General features: G+C 43.9%; 1 protein-coding gene across 3 annotated transcripts in view; it reads left to right on the forward strand.

The window, feature by feature from the left end:
* Positions 1-18,159, forward strand: part of COL5A1 (collagen type V alpha 1 chain) — a 184,275-nt gene that overhangs the window by 121,473 nt on the left and 44,643 nt on the right. For all 3 annotated transcript variants that reach the window (XM_080989706.1, XM_080989708.1, XM_080989707.1), the window contains exons 27-31: positions 625-678; positions 6,896-6,940; positions 9,624-9,677; positions 10,705-10,812; positions 12,757-12,810. In XM_080989706.1, coding sequence (XP_080845832.1) covers positions 625-678; positions 6,896-6,940; positions 9,624-9,677; positions 10,705-10,812; positions 12,757-12,810 — 315 coding nt within the window. The remainder of the gene's footprint in view (positions 1-624; positions 679-6,895; positions 6,941-9,623; positions 9,678-10,704; positions 10,813-12,756; positions 12,811-18,159) is intronic.

The raw sequence follows: 18,159 nt of genomic DNA on the forward strand, positions 1-18,159 counted from the left end.
GAACGCCCAGAATACTTTTAAAGGGGTCAGCGGGGACTTCTGTTGTTGAGAAATCATTAATTTATGAACTGTGCTTTTAAAACACCAACACCCACACCGACACCCACCCACACAACACAGCTGGAAGTCGGTTTGAAAAGTGAATCATAGAGAGCTGTGTTGTGAACAAAATTCACAGAGATAGATTTCAAAGGGCCCTGGCTGAGTGGGTAGAGCTCCTGCCTTGCATGCAGAAGGTCCCAGTTTTAGTCCTCATTAGCATCGCAAGACATGGCAGAGAAACAAAACCGTAGAGAGGCACTGCCAGTGTAAGCCATACTGAATGGGAATAAGGCAGCTTCTTGTGTTGCTATTTAAATTAGCCCTTCAGAAAACTCAAAACTATTGAGGACTAGAATCTTGCTTTATTTCTTTGGGAAGGGACACAGATCAGCAGTAGAGCCCCTGTTTTATATGCAGACTGTCCCAGAGTCAATCCACAATAGTATTTCTAGGTAGGGCAGGAAATCTCCTTTGTTTGGGATTCTGGAGAGCTGAAAGGATGTTTTCTCCGGGTGGGGTGAGAGAATGAGAATTACCACTGCTGAATAAAACCAGAAAAATCTCTTTTTGTTTTAATCGTAGGGTCCAGCTGGCCCCCAGGGCCCAATTGGATATCCTGGCCCTCGTGGTGTAAAGGTAAGAAAGTGGGGGGAAATAAATCTTTTGGTTCTGCTGAATACAGAGACGCCCCTGGAAAGCAAAACATTCCCCTTCTGACCGAAGCATAGAAGGCTGAATGAGCACTGGAAGAAATCTTTTGCGACCCTGGTAAAAAAAATGGGTGTTCCCGCCCCACGCATCATCACTACCATCTGGTCATATAACATGAGAATTGGTGCTGAGAAACTGGAGTTAAACAGGAGTGCTTGAAGATGCCTTTGTGATTCATTGCAGGTCTTGTCATAGAGACCTAGTTCACACCTAAGGAGAGCTTTGTTGAATTGGACCAATGGCCCATCTTAGTCCACCATTCTGTGGTGAAAAATGTGTCTCCAGGTATGGCTGGGAAAGACCCCTGCCTATAACCACCTACCTAAACAACAACAACAACACAAGGCCTTGAAAATTAAATTAGATTAATATTTTCTGTATTTTTTTTAAAGTTATTTCCTTTTAAAAACAGCAACCCTCTTAGCATAATGGTTGGTCTTTTGCTTGCCCAGCAAATAGGAGTGTTTTCACAAAATGTTGTATCCTCAGCAAAGGCAACCCTAATGCCCCCCCCCCCCCGGGCTGGCCCCTATTTTTTAATTCATTTGGTTTATTTTCCTCTTGGTGAAAAGAGCAGACCGCCAATTGCTTACGAGAGAAGCTGCCTTCCGAGTGGGGGGAAGGGCACCCTTCCTCTGAACCGGCACAACGCATAATTTGATCTTCCTTTCTGTTTGATCAGAAATTTCTTTCCTGCCACCTGAGGGATGAGGCAAGCTCCTTGATGAGAGCTGATCGTGCAAAAAAGCAAAACAAAAACCTGAAGTCTCAATAAAAGAAAATGTCTCGGGTAAAAGCAAGAGTGCATTGCAATGGTGTTGCAAACCAGCTTCTGGAAACCAAAGGAGGCGAGAGCGCTCTTGTGTTCAGATCCTGCTGGTTGTTTTCCTTTGGGGCATCAGGTGGGCCACTGAGAGGACAGGATGCTGGACTAGATGGGCCTTTGGCCTGATCCAGCAGGACTCTCCTTAGACAACTACTGTGATAGCAGAACCTCCATGCTCAGGGGCAGTCACCTTTTGAGTACCAGACAATGGGGGACACAACTGGAGAGGGCTCTTGCACTCAGGTCCTGCTTACAGGTTTACCATTGGTGCAACTGGTTGGCCATGGTGAGACCAGAAGGCTGGACTAGATGGGCCATTGGCCTGATCCAGCATATGATGGGGTGCATCTGGCCAACAGCAGGTATGTTCAAAAGCAGCTGGAAAGAGAACCTTTGGCCCTCCCAGTGTTGCTGAATTCCAACTCTCATCAGCCTCAGAAGGTAGCATGGCCAATGGTCAGGGACAACCAAGGGTTGTAGCCACCCAGAGTGGCTGGGACAACCCAATCACATAGGTGGAGTACTCCTACTACAACTACCCAACTAAGTTTTGCACATTAATGCACCTAAGTTATTTTATTTAACAACATAAGATACCCTAAAGGAGAGCCCTCAAGCATCCAAGCACCAGAGCATTCTCCACTCCTTTGGTTTCCACAACTGGTACTCAGTTTGTCGCCTTTGACCATAAGGTGAAGCATAGCCACTGTGGCTACTAGCCATTGATAGCCTTATCCTCCATGAGAGAAGTTGAGAAATAGCAGCTCTTGCATAGGGTGGCCGCAGGAGAGGAGGGGGCTCTTATGCTCAGGTGCTGCTTGAGGGCTTCCTACAGATTTCTGCTTGGCCACTGTAAGAAGAGGATGCTGGACTAGATGGGCCATTGGCCTGATCCGTCTTCAGGGATCTTCTTAGGTTCTTACGATGGGCAGTGGCCTGCACTGCATTTTGATATTATTATTATTATTTTAAAAAACAACAACATATGGATGCAACAGGACCTTAGAGAGCTCCTATTACTAATGCATCTCATCCACTTAAACAAATAAGACCAAGGATTTGAAACTTTGGAATCCAGGAAGAATAATTTCTGACCGACTGATCCTTTTTCCTCCCACTGGACTCTCCCAAGGAACAGCAGATGCCTCCTTCCTGTCTGCTATTGGCTTGATGATGCTCCCTAGACAGAGCCCCTTCTTGCAGCCTTTGCCTTCCTCACCTTTCTTGGCGCCGCAACAGCCAGCTAAGAATTTTGTAGGCTTTCAAATCTATTAATATTGACTACATTCTATGCCAAGCAAGCTCCACACTCCCACCCCTCAAGCCAATCCCTGGAGAAGCTGGCAAGATTGTTGAAATACATGTTAAAATGTACACTGAGCCTGCCTGTGGATGAGATTCCAAAGCACTCTCTCTCCTTCTCCCTCCCTCCTTGCCCCTCTTTCTTGGGCCTCTACCCAAAGGGCACAAGAAACATCAAGTAGGCATTAGTTGGAGTAGTGATAGGAATTGGCTGCCAATTCAGCCAATAGGGGTTGTATCAAAGTCTTTTGGGCCATGGTTCAATGGCAGAGCAACTGTTTTGCGTGCAGGTCCCAGGTTCAATCCCCAATGGCATCTTCAGGTAAGCCTGGGAAACACCTCCTGCCTGAAACCATGAATAGCTGATGCCTGTCAGCAGGGGTAAATCTAGGCTTTATTTCACGCGGCTCAAAGACCCACCTTTGCACCTTTGCACACACACAGGCTGAGAGCCTCAATGGCAGCCCTCTGGAGATTTCACCTGGGGCAAAAAACCTGGCCACACACACACACACACAGCTATGGCTCTGCCTGTCCATGTAGACAACACTGAATTAGATGGATCAGAGCTCTGCCTGTCTGTGTAGACAACACTGAGATAGATGGAGCAGAGGATCTGACTTGATATAAGATGGCCTCCAGCTTCCCATTTAATTCAGAACCATGAGGACTAGAATACTTTATGTTTAGGAAAAGGTCCATAGCCCAGTGGTAGAACATCTGCTTTTATATGCAGAAGGTCCTGTATTCAATCCCCAAGTGCATTGCTAGGTAGGGTTCGGAATGTCCCTTGCTTGAAATCTTGGATAGCCACTGCTGCCAGTCGGTGATGACAATGCAAAGCTAGATATGCCACTGGCCTGATTTCGTATGGACCTTAGTTGCAACTGGCAGCCAAATAAACAAAGATTCTCTTGCCTTTGTAGTGTTTGCTTGATTCTAATGGCAGGCATGACACATTTGTGCCACAAGAGGGGGCTTGGCCAAATGAGTCTCCCCCAACGTCTCCTTAATGCAAGTCTCTTTGATCTGCCTTAGAGAGAGAGGTGTAAATTATGAGTGGAAGAAACTCACCTACCTAATACAGATCACAGCTTGAACCCCCTTTTTCTTATTATTATATTAAATAAAGGGGTTAAATAATTCAGAAAGAGAAAAGTGTTTAAAAGAATCTGTATGTACAATGGAGATGGCTAAGGAGGTTCCCTCTTAGCTATGGGAGCAGCCTCAGATCCTGGCTTCAGATCTGGGAAGAAAGCCTGCCTGAGGGCAGCAGGAGAAACTGGAAGCAGGAGAGAGGAGGCAGTAGGAGAGGGGGCACGGGGGGGGGGGGAATCTGCCCCCACCCCCAAATCAAGTAAATAAAAATACATATACTTAACTAAGAATAGAAATTTTATAAAGGTATTTGACAGATTTTTCTGAGCACTTAGGGTCAAAAGAAAGTAATTTAAAACAACTGTTGTTGAGGCAATTCATTTTGAATCTGCCAGACAGCCGGACAGAGGAGGATGAAAAGTAGGTGTCTTGCCCCCCACCCCCGCCGCAAATCCTGGCTATGCCCATGGGAGGGAGTGCAATCTTCTGGCTCCCAATCTACTCATTATAAATCCCATGATTCCCAGTCTTTTCATTTTAAATCTCCTGTCTCCCGATCTTCTAGTTTTAAATCCTGAGGTTCCCAGGCTTCTATTGTGTGGACTGTTCTTTGTAGTTCATGGAAATCTTTAATAAAAAATTATTTCAAAAAACAAACAACCTGCCACTTGCTTAGTTCCTAACAGCTGTTAATTTGTTTTGTTATTCAGTTTGCATTTGCCTTGTTTTTAGGTCACATTTTTCTCATATTTTGCATCTGGTCAATTATTATTTATTATTTATTTATGTCATACGAATTATACGCCATTTGATTGTTAAAAATACCCTCAAAGCAGATTAGAAAAAGATAAAACAAGAAAACCAAGAGAGAGAAAAATCACAACCATACTTTTGTATGCTTTAAAGTGTGGTTGTGGATTTTTCTTGATTTTATTTTTTTATACTATTGATTTTATTGTTTAGTATTAATATACTAAAACATATTAAAAATCACCTCAGCTTCCTAAGCAAATTGGTAAGTGAAGTAGCACAACCTTCCAAACTTTATTTTGCTCTAGACACAAAGTAAAAACGGGAGTGCCTATATTCTAATACATTTCAGGTTAAACAAATAATGCATATTTTTAATGATTCGCTGGAGATCCCGTGGGTTCAAGTAGAATCATTCTGTACCCTTCCTTCAATTAATGCTCTGCCTTTTAAAAAACTTTCTTGAGTACAGATTGGGAAAATACACAGCCCGTTTCTTCAATTGACTTTTAGGGCATCTTTTTTTCCAAAAGACCAAGCCCTTCCTCTCTCTGCGTGTGAATGTTTGCTTCTCTTGATGTATGTTTTCAGCAGTTGAAATATTGCCCAGTATGTTTTGTTTTGTTGTGTTATCTTGGATACTTTTAGTTGTATCCTACTCAGAGTAGACCCGTTGATTTTGCTGTCATTTTCCATGAAATTGACTATCTCTTTCAGCTACCCTGTAGATAATTTATTACGGTCAAAAGACCAGCTCGCATAACACAATAAAAACAGCGTTCATAAAAATAAAATATGCAATTAGAGCAGATTACCCTGTAGCCTAATGCTATATGAAGATAATGTCAAATTCATCTCAAATACTCCCTCCTCTTCATAGCGGAGGACCATAGCTTAGTGGCACAGCATATGCTTTGCATGCAGAAGGTCTCAGTTTCAATCCCCAGCCTCTCTACCTAGGGCTAGGAATGCCCTCTGTCTGTAAACCTAGAGAGCCAGTCTGTGTAGACAACACTACACTAGATGGACCAATGGACTGACTCAGTAGAAGGCAGCTTCCTATGTTCATCAGAAGCACCCACAGCTAATCAATAGAGCAGCTGCCTTGCATGTAGGTTCCAATTTCAATACCTGGCATCTGCAGATTGGGCTGAGAAACCCTGGAGAGCTACTGCCAGTTAGTGTGAATAGTACTGAGCTAGAAGAAGGTAGCTTCCTGTTAAATTCAGCTGTTCACAGCCAGTAGTGGTGTAGTGGTTAGAGAGCCTAGGAGACCAGGCCGCAAATCCCCACTTAGCCACACAGCTCACCAAGTGCCCTTGGGCCAGTCACTGCCTCTCAGTCTAAGCCACCTCACAGGGTTGTCTAGGAGATTAAATGAAGACAGTGAGAACCTTGTATTTCAGCTTGAGCTTCTTGGGAAGAAAAGGTGGGGTAGAAATATAGTAAATAATTAAACCTTGAGAACTAGAATCTTAATATATATATTTTTAGGCACATGGGTCAGCAAACTTTTTCAGTAGGGGGCCGGTCCACTGTCCCTCAGACCTTGTGAGGGGCTGGACTATATTTGCCCCACAAATAACCCAGAGATACATTTTAAATAAAAGGACACATTCTGCTCATGTAAAAACACACTGATTCCCGGACCATCCGCGGGTGGGATTTAGAAGGCGATTGGGCTGGATCCGGCCCCCGGGCCTTAGTTTGCCTACCTATGTTTTAGGGGAATGCCATCCAGTGGCATAGCGTGGGGGGTGCAGGGGGGGCCGGCCACACCGGGCGCAACATCTGGGGGGGGCGCACTCGAGTGCTAAAATCCACGGGTTAGGGGGCGCAAATTACTTGCCTTGCCCCCGGTGCTGACAACCCATGCTACACCACTGATGCCATTGTTCAGTGGGAGCAGTTCCGTTGTTCAATCTTTGACATCCCCAGGTGCAATTGGGAATTTCCATTGCCTGAAACCTCTGGGAGTGTAAACCATCCTGAGCAAGAAAGGACAATGTTTTGACACCATATAAGGCAGTTTCCTGTGTTCACTAGGAGTTTTAAACCATCACTAATGAACAAGTCATGTTTCTTGCCCCACCTCCATCCTCTCTGTGCCAGACCTTACTAATTTATTTTGATGTTGTTTCTCTCCCCCTCCCCACCCCCACAAAGGGAGCTGACGGCATCCGTGGCTTGAAAGGAACCAAGGGGGAGAAGGTGAGTAAATGCCCATTAGTTAAATGACACTCTCTCTAGGACATGGACCCCAGAAGGCTGGCCATAGCAGAATGTGGCCCTCGTGCCAAAAACAGCTTCCCCGTCCCTGGTTGACAGTCTTTCCTATACCTTGGTAACAAAAAAACAAACCCAAATTGTGGAGGAGGGGGAACTTCTGCAATGCCTCTATCCCTAAATGCAGTCTTCTGTGATTAATTTGCATGATAACCCTCGATGCAGAATTCCCTTGCTATGGAACCTGGATGTCTTAACACACAGAGGTTTCCTTTCATATTTTCTCTTTGCAGAGCGGAAACCACACACACACACACACACACACAACGATGCGACAGTCCCAATTACAGCTATAGATGTTTCTGAGTGATGAGGTTTTCAGAACGAGCTTAGGAGATTCCCTGGGAATTTGGCATGTGCAAAGGACTTAACAGCCAGAGGCAGCAGCAGCATCTATTAAAATGCTGTGTTTAAAGGGTTTTTTGACAAGGAGGCTTTCTGTATATTTTCAGGTACACGGTTATGTTCTCCCGAAGGATGAGCAGAGGCTGTGTAATATTCCAGCCTGGTCCAAGCTTTAAATCCCCCTCACTTTTCCCTTTGTTCATGCCCATAGTCCATCACAGGGAAATCTGACAATTATAAGCAGGAAGCCCAGCTACCAGCAGCCTCCTCAACCCCCCCCCATGTTGTTTTTTCATTACCACATCCGCATTTTAGCACCTGACAGGCTTGCTTTAGGACTTGATACACTATCGATTGGAAGTCTGCGGTTAAAACCTGGAAGAAATATTAGTGCTGTCCTCGAGCTCTCTCTGAAAAGACTGGCGCGAGATGGCCTCGATGAAAATAATTTGTTGCTGGAGTGCCGGCAAGTTCCTGGTATTTATATCAGTTGAACTGACAGTCCTGCCTTCAGGAGCTTGAACAGACAGAGGGCACCCCTGGGTTTTTTAGTTGGGGGGGTAGGCAATGGTAGGCAGCCTTCGACAAGGTTCCTACACAGAAATTGATCGGATATATTGTTCAGGCCAAAGGTTTCCCTCTGAGAAAACATAGCCTTACACTACAGAAGCTTATTTCTGGGAGGTGGGAGAGTGAGGAGGGGCACACTGCTATGTTGTTGCTGTTGTTGTTTTTTATCATCACAGTACTAGCTGGTCCTCCTTTGCCCCAGGCAGGACCTGGTTGCTGTGGAAACGAGGCCTTCCTTTCTTCCCGCTGGACCGAAATATACCTGCCTTACCTCTGTGTGGGAGATAAAAGCCTCTTTGAGGAGATGGGGGGCAGAGAATCACTTCTCCTGAGAAGTGGGTTTAATAAAAAGAACATTGGGGTTCCTTAGTAGCTTATTGTGGGTCTTCAGGAAGGAAATCTGTGCTACAAGGCAGGCATCCCTAGTAGACAAGCTGTTTCCTAAAAGCAACATGGGCTGTTGAGGCGGAGGGAAGATTGAAGATCAGGAGTAGGTAATATGATACATCTCCCCAAAACTGCAGCACCTCCCATTAACCCCAGTGGTAAGGAATGATGGGAATTGTAGTCTTTAATGTGAGATTCTGTGTGGTGCAGTGGTTACAGCGTTGAGTTAGGACCTTGGAGAATAGGGTTCAAATACCGTATTTTTTGCTCTATAAGACTCACTTTTTCCCTCCTAAAAAGTAAGGGGAAATGTGTGCGCGTCTTATGGAGTGAATGCAGGCTGCGCAGCTATCACAGAAGCCAGAACAACAAGAGGGATTGCTGCTTTCACTGTGCAGCGATCCCTCTTGCTGTTCTGGCTTCTGAGATTCAGAATATTTTTATTCTTGTTTTCCTCCTCCAAAAACTAGGTGCATCTTGTGGTCAGGTGCGTCTTATAGAGCGAAAAATAACGGTACTTACTCAGTGATGAAACTTACTGGGTGACCTTGGGGCTAGCCATAGTGTCTGAGCTCCCTTGGCTGTGGAGGGCATAAATAAATCTGAGATGTAGGGGGAGGGTTATGATGTCCATCACTACAATGGAGGATTCCTTGAATAGAAGTGCAAAGTGCCATTTCAATCCTTTAACTGTGGAGAATTCTCAAATATGACTTGCAAACTTCAGTTGATCCAAAATGCAGTGGCTAGATTCCTGGCTGGGGTTCCATTTAGATCTCTCACAACCCCTGTTTTGAAACAGCTGCATTGGCGCACTCCTCCATTGTCTCCAACCCATAACTATGTGCCAGTTCATTTCCAGGTTCAATGAAAGGTGCTCACACTGATATTTAAAGCCCTAAACGACTCAAGCCCCAGATATCTGAAAGGCATCCTCCTTTCCTACAGACCCTCTCAGGTGCTGAGATCAGCAGAGGGGGTGCCTCTTGGTAGTTCCTCCACTCTCAGTTGCTGGGGTGGCCCAAGGGAGGAGCCTTTTCTGTGGTGGCCTCTAAGCTATGGAAGTCCCTCCCTACAGAAGTGTGCCTGGCACCTTCATTGCATAGCTTCTGGCAAATGCTGAAGATGCACCTCTTTTCCCTGCCTTTTGGCACTTGAGGTGTATATTTTTAGGATCCACCTTACTTTTGTAAGTCATTTTAAATTGTTCTTAATATTGTATTTTAAAGTTGTCACCTGTTATGGGACCTTGGGGTGAAGGGTGGGTAATTAATCATAATGATGATAATGATTTGTCCTCATCCAGGGTGAAGATGGCTTCCCAGGTTTCAAGGGCGACATGGGCATCAAAGGAGACAGGGTGAGTTTTTTTGTAAACATGGTCTTCAAAGCTGGTCGTGATGCTGAGGTTGCCACTGGGAGTAGATCCCAGAGCTGCTACCCTAGAATAACCCCTTCTGCCTGCAAGAACGAGGCATTCTAGAGTGTTTCAGAGACACAAGCTTTCACTTCCTACCTGCTTCTGAAATTCATCTGAAGGTATACAGATCCTCTGGGAAGGGACAATTTTTCTCTAGACAGTGACAGAATCTGACACTCCCTTCTTCAGACAAGGCCTGAAAGTTGGAGAATAGGAAGTATGTTTTCTTGCTGTGACTTTCACATAACTTATGTTAACTTATAGCAGGGCAGTCCAGTAACTGCAGGCAGTTGAAGATGGGATCTCCAGTCATGGGGCAGGGATATATGGATTCATTGGCTCTTTCAGCTTGCTAGCAGTGTAGGATCTGCTGGGGGAAGGGTCCTCATCTATTTGCTCCTTCTCCTCCTCCTCCTCTTTGGAGACCTCAGTTTCCAGGTCTGGGCAGGGCTGAAAACTGACACCTTGGTAGTTCATTGCAAAGGCACACTTGGTAGGGATGTGGGAGAGGGTCTTCCCAGTGGCAGCTCTCAAACTTTGGAATTCCTTCTCTAGAAAAGCCAGACTGGCTTCCTCAGTGCTGTCCTTCTGCCACCAGTGAAGACCATTTTATTCCAACAGGCCTTTGGGAAGTGACTGTTTTTAAAGGAACAGGCTCTTAATAGGGCTGTGCAGTCTTTTATTATATGCATTTTAATAGATATTTTTATATTGTTTTAATTGTGTTAAAGTTTAATTACTGCTTAATTATGATATTTGCTTTTTACGCTTTTTGTATTTTATATGTGTTTTGTATTTTTATCTGTAAGCTGACTTGAGTTCTGCTCTGGAAAGAAGTTGGGATGTTGTTGTTGTTTTGCAATTCTGTTTAACATCACCCTTAAAAATTAACCTGCAGCTTAATGGTGAGTGTGAGATGGGCTTTGTAAAGGATCAAGAAATTCATCTCTTTTCTGATTCTTGACAGGGGGAAATCGGACCCCCAGGTCCACGAGGCGAAGATGGCCCTGAAGGGCCAAAGGGTCGCGGAGGCCCCAACGGCGACCCTGGTCCTCTGGGCCCTGCTGGAGAAAAAGTAAGAGCACTATGTGAATGGTATTGGGGAGCATGTGATGAGTTATGATAGAGCAGAGCTTGCCAGACTTTTCATGTTGGTGGCACACTTTTTAGATATGCATTATTTCGCGACACTGTAGTCCAGTTTTACTAGCAAACCAGAGGTTAAACTAACCCCCTTCCAGCTCCGGGAGGAGTGTGGGGAGCGTTCACATGGCACTCCTATGACACGCATAGGAAAGCTCTGTGATAGGGTTTTGAACAGTCAGAATTTAGGATTTATTCTACAGCATCTGTGTCTGTTCCAATCCGACTTCCTGCTAGTTAAGAGATTTGCATGTTCAGACCCAGAAACCTCCCCCCTAAATAAATTCACACTTGACTCAAATTTTGGTTTTGGTTTTTGGCAGAATTTAGGCCACAACTTTATTGATTACAGAAAGTGATTGGTTGCATAGGCTCTGGTTTGACTAGCTCCCTGCCATGCAGGTAGCGCTGACCCAGGGTTGCAGCATAGGTCAGCCGAGGGTAAACACCTGGATAAGCAGAAAGCCGGGAACAGGCTATCTCCGCAACCCAAATGTCCCGCTGGACTCAGGCACAGGCACAACTCCCTCTCAGGGGTTGACCAAACCATCGAGTCCCTGGATTCCTTTAACGGAATACCCTTCACATAGGGATAGTAAGAGCGTTCTCCCATCCCTATCACCTGAACCAGAGCCTATCCGCAACCTTACAAGTTGTGACGATTTGCTACGCGGCAGGCGAAACCCAAATGTCAACAGCCAATCAGCCAAGTGGGGGAAATTCCTGCAGTGCCCCTGTCCCAACGACAGACGACACACGACGGCATAGCAAGGTCAAGCGCAAAACCCTAAAAGTAGGGAGAGGTGGGTGGGTGTTCTGAATGCACGTGCCGAAAGAGGAAGCTCTGGGTCACGTGCATGGGTATAAATAGGCCCCTCGAACCATTTGGACTGCGTCCTATTGGCCAGTTTGCACCCAGCTACGAGGGACCTACCAATCGGGTGTTGTGGCTGACCAATCGTACCCACCCACAACACAGGGTGTCGGTTTCCAGGTCTCACTGTAATACATGCCCTCTTTAAGGGAGGACCCGGTATACCAAATACTACCTGGACCGTTTTACTGGTGCCACTGGCAGTGTCTTGTCCAAGCAGAACTCTCTGGATTCAGGAGACCAGGGGTGGATCAAAACCTATTCTGTTATTACTGTTACCATTTCTTGGATTACCCTGGAAGCATGAAGTCGGGTAGAGAAAGGGCTGCCCATCATTCACCCATCCAATGCTGGCCTAGTCTTCATTTTGGATCATGCCCAAAGCTCGGGATTCCTCCCCACCCCAAAAATACTTGAGCTGTGTCACAGTTTTAGTCAAAGCAAATGAACTGAAACTAACAAACCAAGTTACAGATAGGTAGCCGTGTTGGTCTGCCATAGTCAAAATAAAAAAATTCCTTCCAGTAGCACCTTAAAGACCAACTAAGTTAGTTCTTGGTATGAGCTTTCGTGTGCATGCACACTTCTTCAGATACCAGGTATCTGAAGAAGTGTGCATGCACACGAAAGCTCATACCAAGAACTAACTTAGTTGGTCTTTAAGGTGCTACTGGAAGGAATTTTTTTATTTTAACAAACCAAGGTTAGTCAGGTCTTTTAATTTTAATGGGTCTATTTGTCTATTTGTCCTACTCAGAGCAAACCCATTGAAATTAATGGCTCTAAGGCAGTCATGTCCATTAAATTCAGTGGATCTACTCTGAGCAAGGCTTGCACTGGGTACAACCGCACCACCCTGTTCTGAATAAGACAAATGATAGATACAAGTCCGTTTTCGGTATTGTGTAAGCATAAAGGTTAATTCTGGAGTTAAGTTAAATATAGAGTTCCCCAAATAAAACCTGTTCTCTTCATTTCTTAAATATTGGTTTGTTTTTACAGGGCAAGCTTGGCGTTCCTGGGTTACCGGGATACCCTGGGAGACTTGGCCCCAAGGTAAGCCTTGTTTTGTTTGTGGAGAATTATCTGTTTGGGATGCTCACATTAGAAAGTTTCAGAAATTGCTATACCTCTAGGAAGAAGGTCTTGTTTCTGAGAGATGCGTCTCTTCTCAAGTTTCTTTTTAAATTGTCCGTATTTATCCTCCTGTCAGAATGATGTATGGTCTAGCAGTGGAGCCAATGGTGAGAGCTTGGGGGCCAGAACTGAGTCCTAGTCCCTCCATTCCAGCAGCCTTTAAAAATGGAGTATGGATCTTTCTCCACTCTGTCCGGGATAGTTTTAAGAAAGGAAGTGCCCCTACTGATGGTGAAGCGGGAGGGGCCTCAATGTGCACCCATGGAATGTCATTTTGTTCCCTAATCAAGGGGATCTGAGATTTAATCTGAAATGCTCCAAGACGTCCCTTATTATGACATTTCATAATTTATTCTAGATTTTTTTCCCTGAATGAGACAAATAGAATTAGCTTTCATTGCCATTTTTAAGCAGAGAAGAGAGAATACAGATGAGCAAAACCTGAAAAAAAAATGAGAACTTTAGAAGAATAGACATTTTAATCACAGCTGTCCTGCCAAGCCAACTGAGATTTGAATGCTTCCATTTCACCAATTCTTGGGAAATATCTTTGAGCGAGTTTTATAGTTTCTGCAGCTAAGCTGCTTAAGATCTGATGTTAAATTAATGCCAATATATTTAAAGGCACCGTGAGCAATACTAAATTCTGATTGTGATATTAGTTGTTCAAAAGTCATTGCGGGTAAGTTAATTGGAAGAATGGCAGATTTTGCATAATTTATTTCCAGTCCCACAGCTGCATGAAGTGCATTCAATTGTGTTTTGAGTGGTTGGAGTGCATTAAGAGAGTCAGAAAATTAACCAGTGTCATCAGTGAACATACTGATTTTGTGCTCAATATTTCTAATTTTCACACCCTAAATAGTTGCATCTGCCTGCAAATGAATGGCAAGCACCTCTATCACCACTACAAAGAGCAGTGGTGACCTTGACAAGTGCCCCTATTGAGGTGGATGGGTTTGGTGTCATACCCATTTACTGTAATGATGGTGTTAGACTGTAGGTAAAATTGATTGATCATATGCAGGAATTGCTTACCAAATTGTCATTTAGATAATAAATATTTTTTAAAGTGCCATTGAATTCTGTCAAAGACTTTGAAGGCATCGAGAGAAATTAAAGTTCCAGAGGAGTTTTGTGTGTGGAGCTCATGAATAACAATAAGGATTCTCCTTACTGAGTCTAATATATTCCTGTATGGGATAGAGGCAGTTTGGCCGGTTGAAATACATTGTCCAATAAAATTATTAATCTTTTCAGCCATTACTGCCGTGAAAAGTTTTGCATCAACGTTAATAAGAGCAATAGGTCTATAAGAGTCCCTGGTTTCAGCAATAGGGTCAGTTCTGAGGTTCACCATGTTTGGGGAATTTCACTTCAATTTAAAATAGAACTAAATAGTCTAATTTACCAGAGTGAGAGCTCCATTTCAAATGCCTTATAACAGGCATAGGCAAACTCCGGCCCTCCAGATGTTTTGGAACTACAATTCCCATCATCCTTAGCTAACAGGACCAGTGGTCAGGGATGATGGGAATTGTAGTCTCAAAACATCTGGAGGGTTGGAGTTTGCCTATGCCTGCCTTATAATATTCCCCTGAGGAGCCTTCTGGTCCTGGTGATTTGCCCAATGTTAGTCTTTTTATTGCTTCCTGTACTTCCTATTGGGATATTGGTTGATTCAAATAATCCCTGTGCACCTCTGACAAAAGGCACACTTGAGAGAGATAAAGTTCTAGAGAGGATTGTGAAGGATTGTCGGGATGAGTACAGGAAAGTATAATATTCTTGGAAGATTTTACCAATTGCCAAAGTATCAATGGCCCTTCCTGGAGGCTTTCGTCAAACACTGGACTATCATAATTGTTATGATACAGAACCAACCTTGCCAAACATGCAACCTTTAGCTGCCCTGGGAGCAGAAAGCTCCACTTGTGCGGAATCACATGAGCAGTGGAAATCTGCCACAGTAATGCCCAGGCAAACATGGGAGCAAACAGGGGCCACCAGCTTTACTCCAAGCCTTCCATTCCCATGACGGGATGATAAACACAAATACAAGTACCTTAAATATTTTGACATTGGATAACTGCACTCTTGATAGGTGAATAAAACAGAGAGTATTGTGATCAAGCGTGTGGTGTCCTGTTTTTCATGTTTATCTTGACGTTCCAGGGGAGATTGCCTTTTCCTAAGTTGTGGGAGGGCACCGTCAGCTACGTTAACCAATGTTGAAAGCTGAAGATCTTTTAGCATATTTTCAGCTGGTTGGTTGTCACCCAGCACACACTGTCTGTGCTGAGCTATTAATATTGAAAGGAAAGCCTCAATGATAGGCAATGCCAGCCTCCTTCAGGGCAGCTGTATAAGGGCGAAAATCTCGTTGCTGGGCGTGAGAGTGACTAGACCAGATTGATATGGCAGTGCTGGATTCTTCATATTTTAAGCCCCTGATGTTACAGAGTGCTTTAAATATGGTAAAGTCTATAATGCTTAAAGCAGATGACAATATTACGCGAGGCTTCACCCATTTTGCTTCGGCCTCCAGGGACTCTGTGTGCCCTCTCCACATCTGCTATTGACATGGTGGTATTTATATTCAAAGTAATTATCCAATCCACCAAAAATTGAGCCACATCTCTCCTTTCCTGATTCTCTGGGTAGGTCTATGTTTTTTTGGGGGAAATACATCTATTTCTGTTTGATTGTTCCTCGAGCTTCAGGGCACGATCCTCCATGGCCTTATGCATTAATTGTATTTCAGATTGATTAGTGGTTGCAAGATTCAGCACTACATTTGCACTTTGAGAGCTGGTTAATTAGAAAGGATTTTAAATTTCTCTGAAAATGGTGCCAATGCTGTGGTCTAGTCACACGTTAGGGCATGGCAAATTCTGTCTATGTATAGTTACAGGTAGGTAGCCATGTTGGTCTGCCGTAGTCGAAACAAACAAACAAAATCCTTCCAATAGCACCTTAGAGGCCAACTAATTTTGTTATTGGTATCACCTTTCGTGTGCATGCACACTTCTTCAGATACCTTCAGATACCTGTCTTCAGATACATATCTTCTTCAGATACATATCTGTCTATGTAGGCATCTGAGTCTCTACTGGCCTGCATAACTGCTGCCACTTTTCTGCCATTTTGCGGGTAACCATTCCCATTAGACATATCGGTGTCTGAGGCCTTGTCTGAGTCCTCAGATATTGAGCCTTGAGTTTGCTCAGACATTAGATCGAAATGTGTGGACATTAGATCGAAATGTGTGGAGTTTAGATCCTCAAAATCCTTGAATCATTACTGTTCCATGTGTTAATTTTTTTGCTCTTCCAAAGCCTATGGTTGTCCCTCAATGCGATTTTCACCCTGTTGTGTTCAGAGACGTAAGATTATGCTGCCATTTAGCTTTGCAGTTAGCTACGCCACCCCCACCCTCCAGTTTTAAACACAAAAGCAATTTTAAATAAACAGATCTTCAGAGCCTGCAAACCTTTTGCAAATCTCTAGGAAAATTTACGCTCATAATAAATGCCTCTTCAAGACGAGAGCTCGTAGCATTCAAGCTGCCTCATCAACCTTAAATTATTAAGCAGGGATGCTACTCCAGGCGCCAGGAGTGCACACGAGAGATCCGACAGGGTACCAGGGGAGTAAGGAATCAAAGCATCCCGGGTGATGCCGCTGTAGGCGCTCTGAGGAAACCCTTTGATGCTGGCATTGACTGCCTCCCTCTCTGTGCTTCCACTCTGAGCAGTCTTAAGGAGGAGAGCACCAAAGCACCCACATTACTCTCCCTGCAAACTGTTAGATAATTAATTAAGGATAATGATTACAAAGGCAGTGCCACTGTAGCATAAAAGTGGTGGCCCCATTTCTAGGATAAAAGGGGGTGCCCACCCCATGCTCACTTTCATTTTGAGTGGGTGTCCACAAATTCTCTTTTTTAAGAAAATGAGAAATACCCTGTGCTTTGATTAGAAATCTCTCTCTCTCTCTCCCCCCCCCCCCCCCATATTTTATCACAGCCTCTAGAGATACTGTGTGTTTGGAGCAATGTTAATGTTGTTGTTTTTCTTTGATTTTTTTTTAAGCATGGTGTTTTATTATTTATTTTTAATGCTTGACGGGTGGGGGACAGATTTGTTTGATGTTTCAGACATAATTAACCAGGAAGATTCGTTCCTTGCCTGTATATATTTCACAGAATCATAAAATCATAGAGTTGGAAGGGACCCCAAGGCTTAGCTAGTCCAGCCCTCTGCAATGCAAGAATCAGAGCTAGATAATATTGTTTGTATCAGTCAAGTAATATTCCACATAGCACTTCCAGTGTCCTTTCAATGTGTTTCCTCATAACGGGGCAAATTCACCTATCATGTTCTTATCTGTGAAGATGACATTTGAAAAAAGCATCAACCATAGTTTTGACTACTACATTGGGCAATCTTTTGGGCCACCTCACCTCACCATGCCTTGCTCTGGGAGGACTCTACCGTTTCCTTGTTTGTCCTGTTGCAATTGGATTCAATACCTTTTTTTTCTTTTAATCATTTTTGTTTTATTTTGACAAAGTAATAATCTTAAATAAATAAGAATAAAAATGTGCACCCCACCACCGAGACCATTCCATTGTAACTATAAAACCTCCCAAAATTTCAACACCTCTTGCGATGGTTTGACCCCTTTCCGTTTTAACAGTACAAATTCTACAAACACCCTCCATATCTCCTCAGAATCATTTCTCCTGCATATTCCCAGTCTTACCTTAATGGCACATGTTAATTTAATGGCACATGTTAATTTATCATTAATAGCTATATCCTACACCTCTTTATACCATTCTTCCATTTTATATTCTGCTTTCCCCTTCAACTTCCTAGCTATAATAATTTGTGCAGCTATCAGTAAATTTGTGAGCAAGTCCTTCATAGCCTGTGAACCTTCCACCCCATCGAAAATTAATAATAATGCTACCTCTGGACTTTCGGTCAGCTTTAACCCAGTGATTTCTGTTATCTCCTTAAACACCCTTTGCCAAAGAAATTGCACATATTTACAGCCCCACCACATGTGAACATAATTTCCTGTTTCCTGGATTCAATAATCTTGTTGTAGTGTTTTACTGATCACTATCTGATGCGTTTTAGTGATTGTAAACTGCTTTGTGAGAAGATGGGTTCTGGGTAGAGCCAGTATGGTTTGTGGCTAGAGTGTCAGACTAGGACCAGGTAGACCAGGCTTCAAATCCCAACTAGGCCAAGAAGC

This window comes from Podarcis pityusensis, assembly GCF_964106645.2.
Source record: "Podarcis pityusensis genome assembly, chromosome: Z".
NCBI classification, from domain to species: Eukaryota; Metazoa; Chordata; class Lepidosauria; order Squamata; family Lacertidae; genus Podarcis; species Podarcis pityusensis.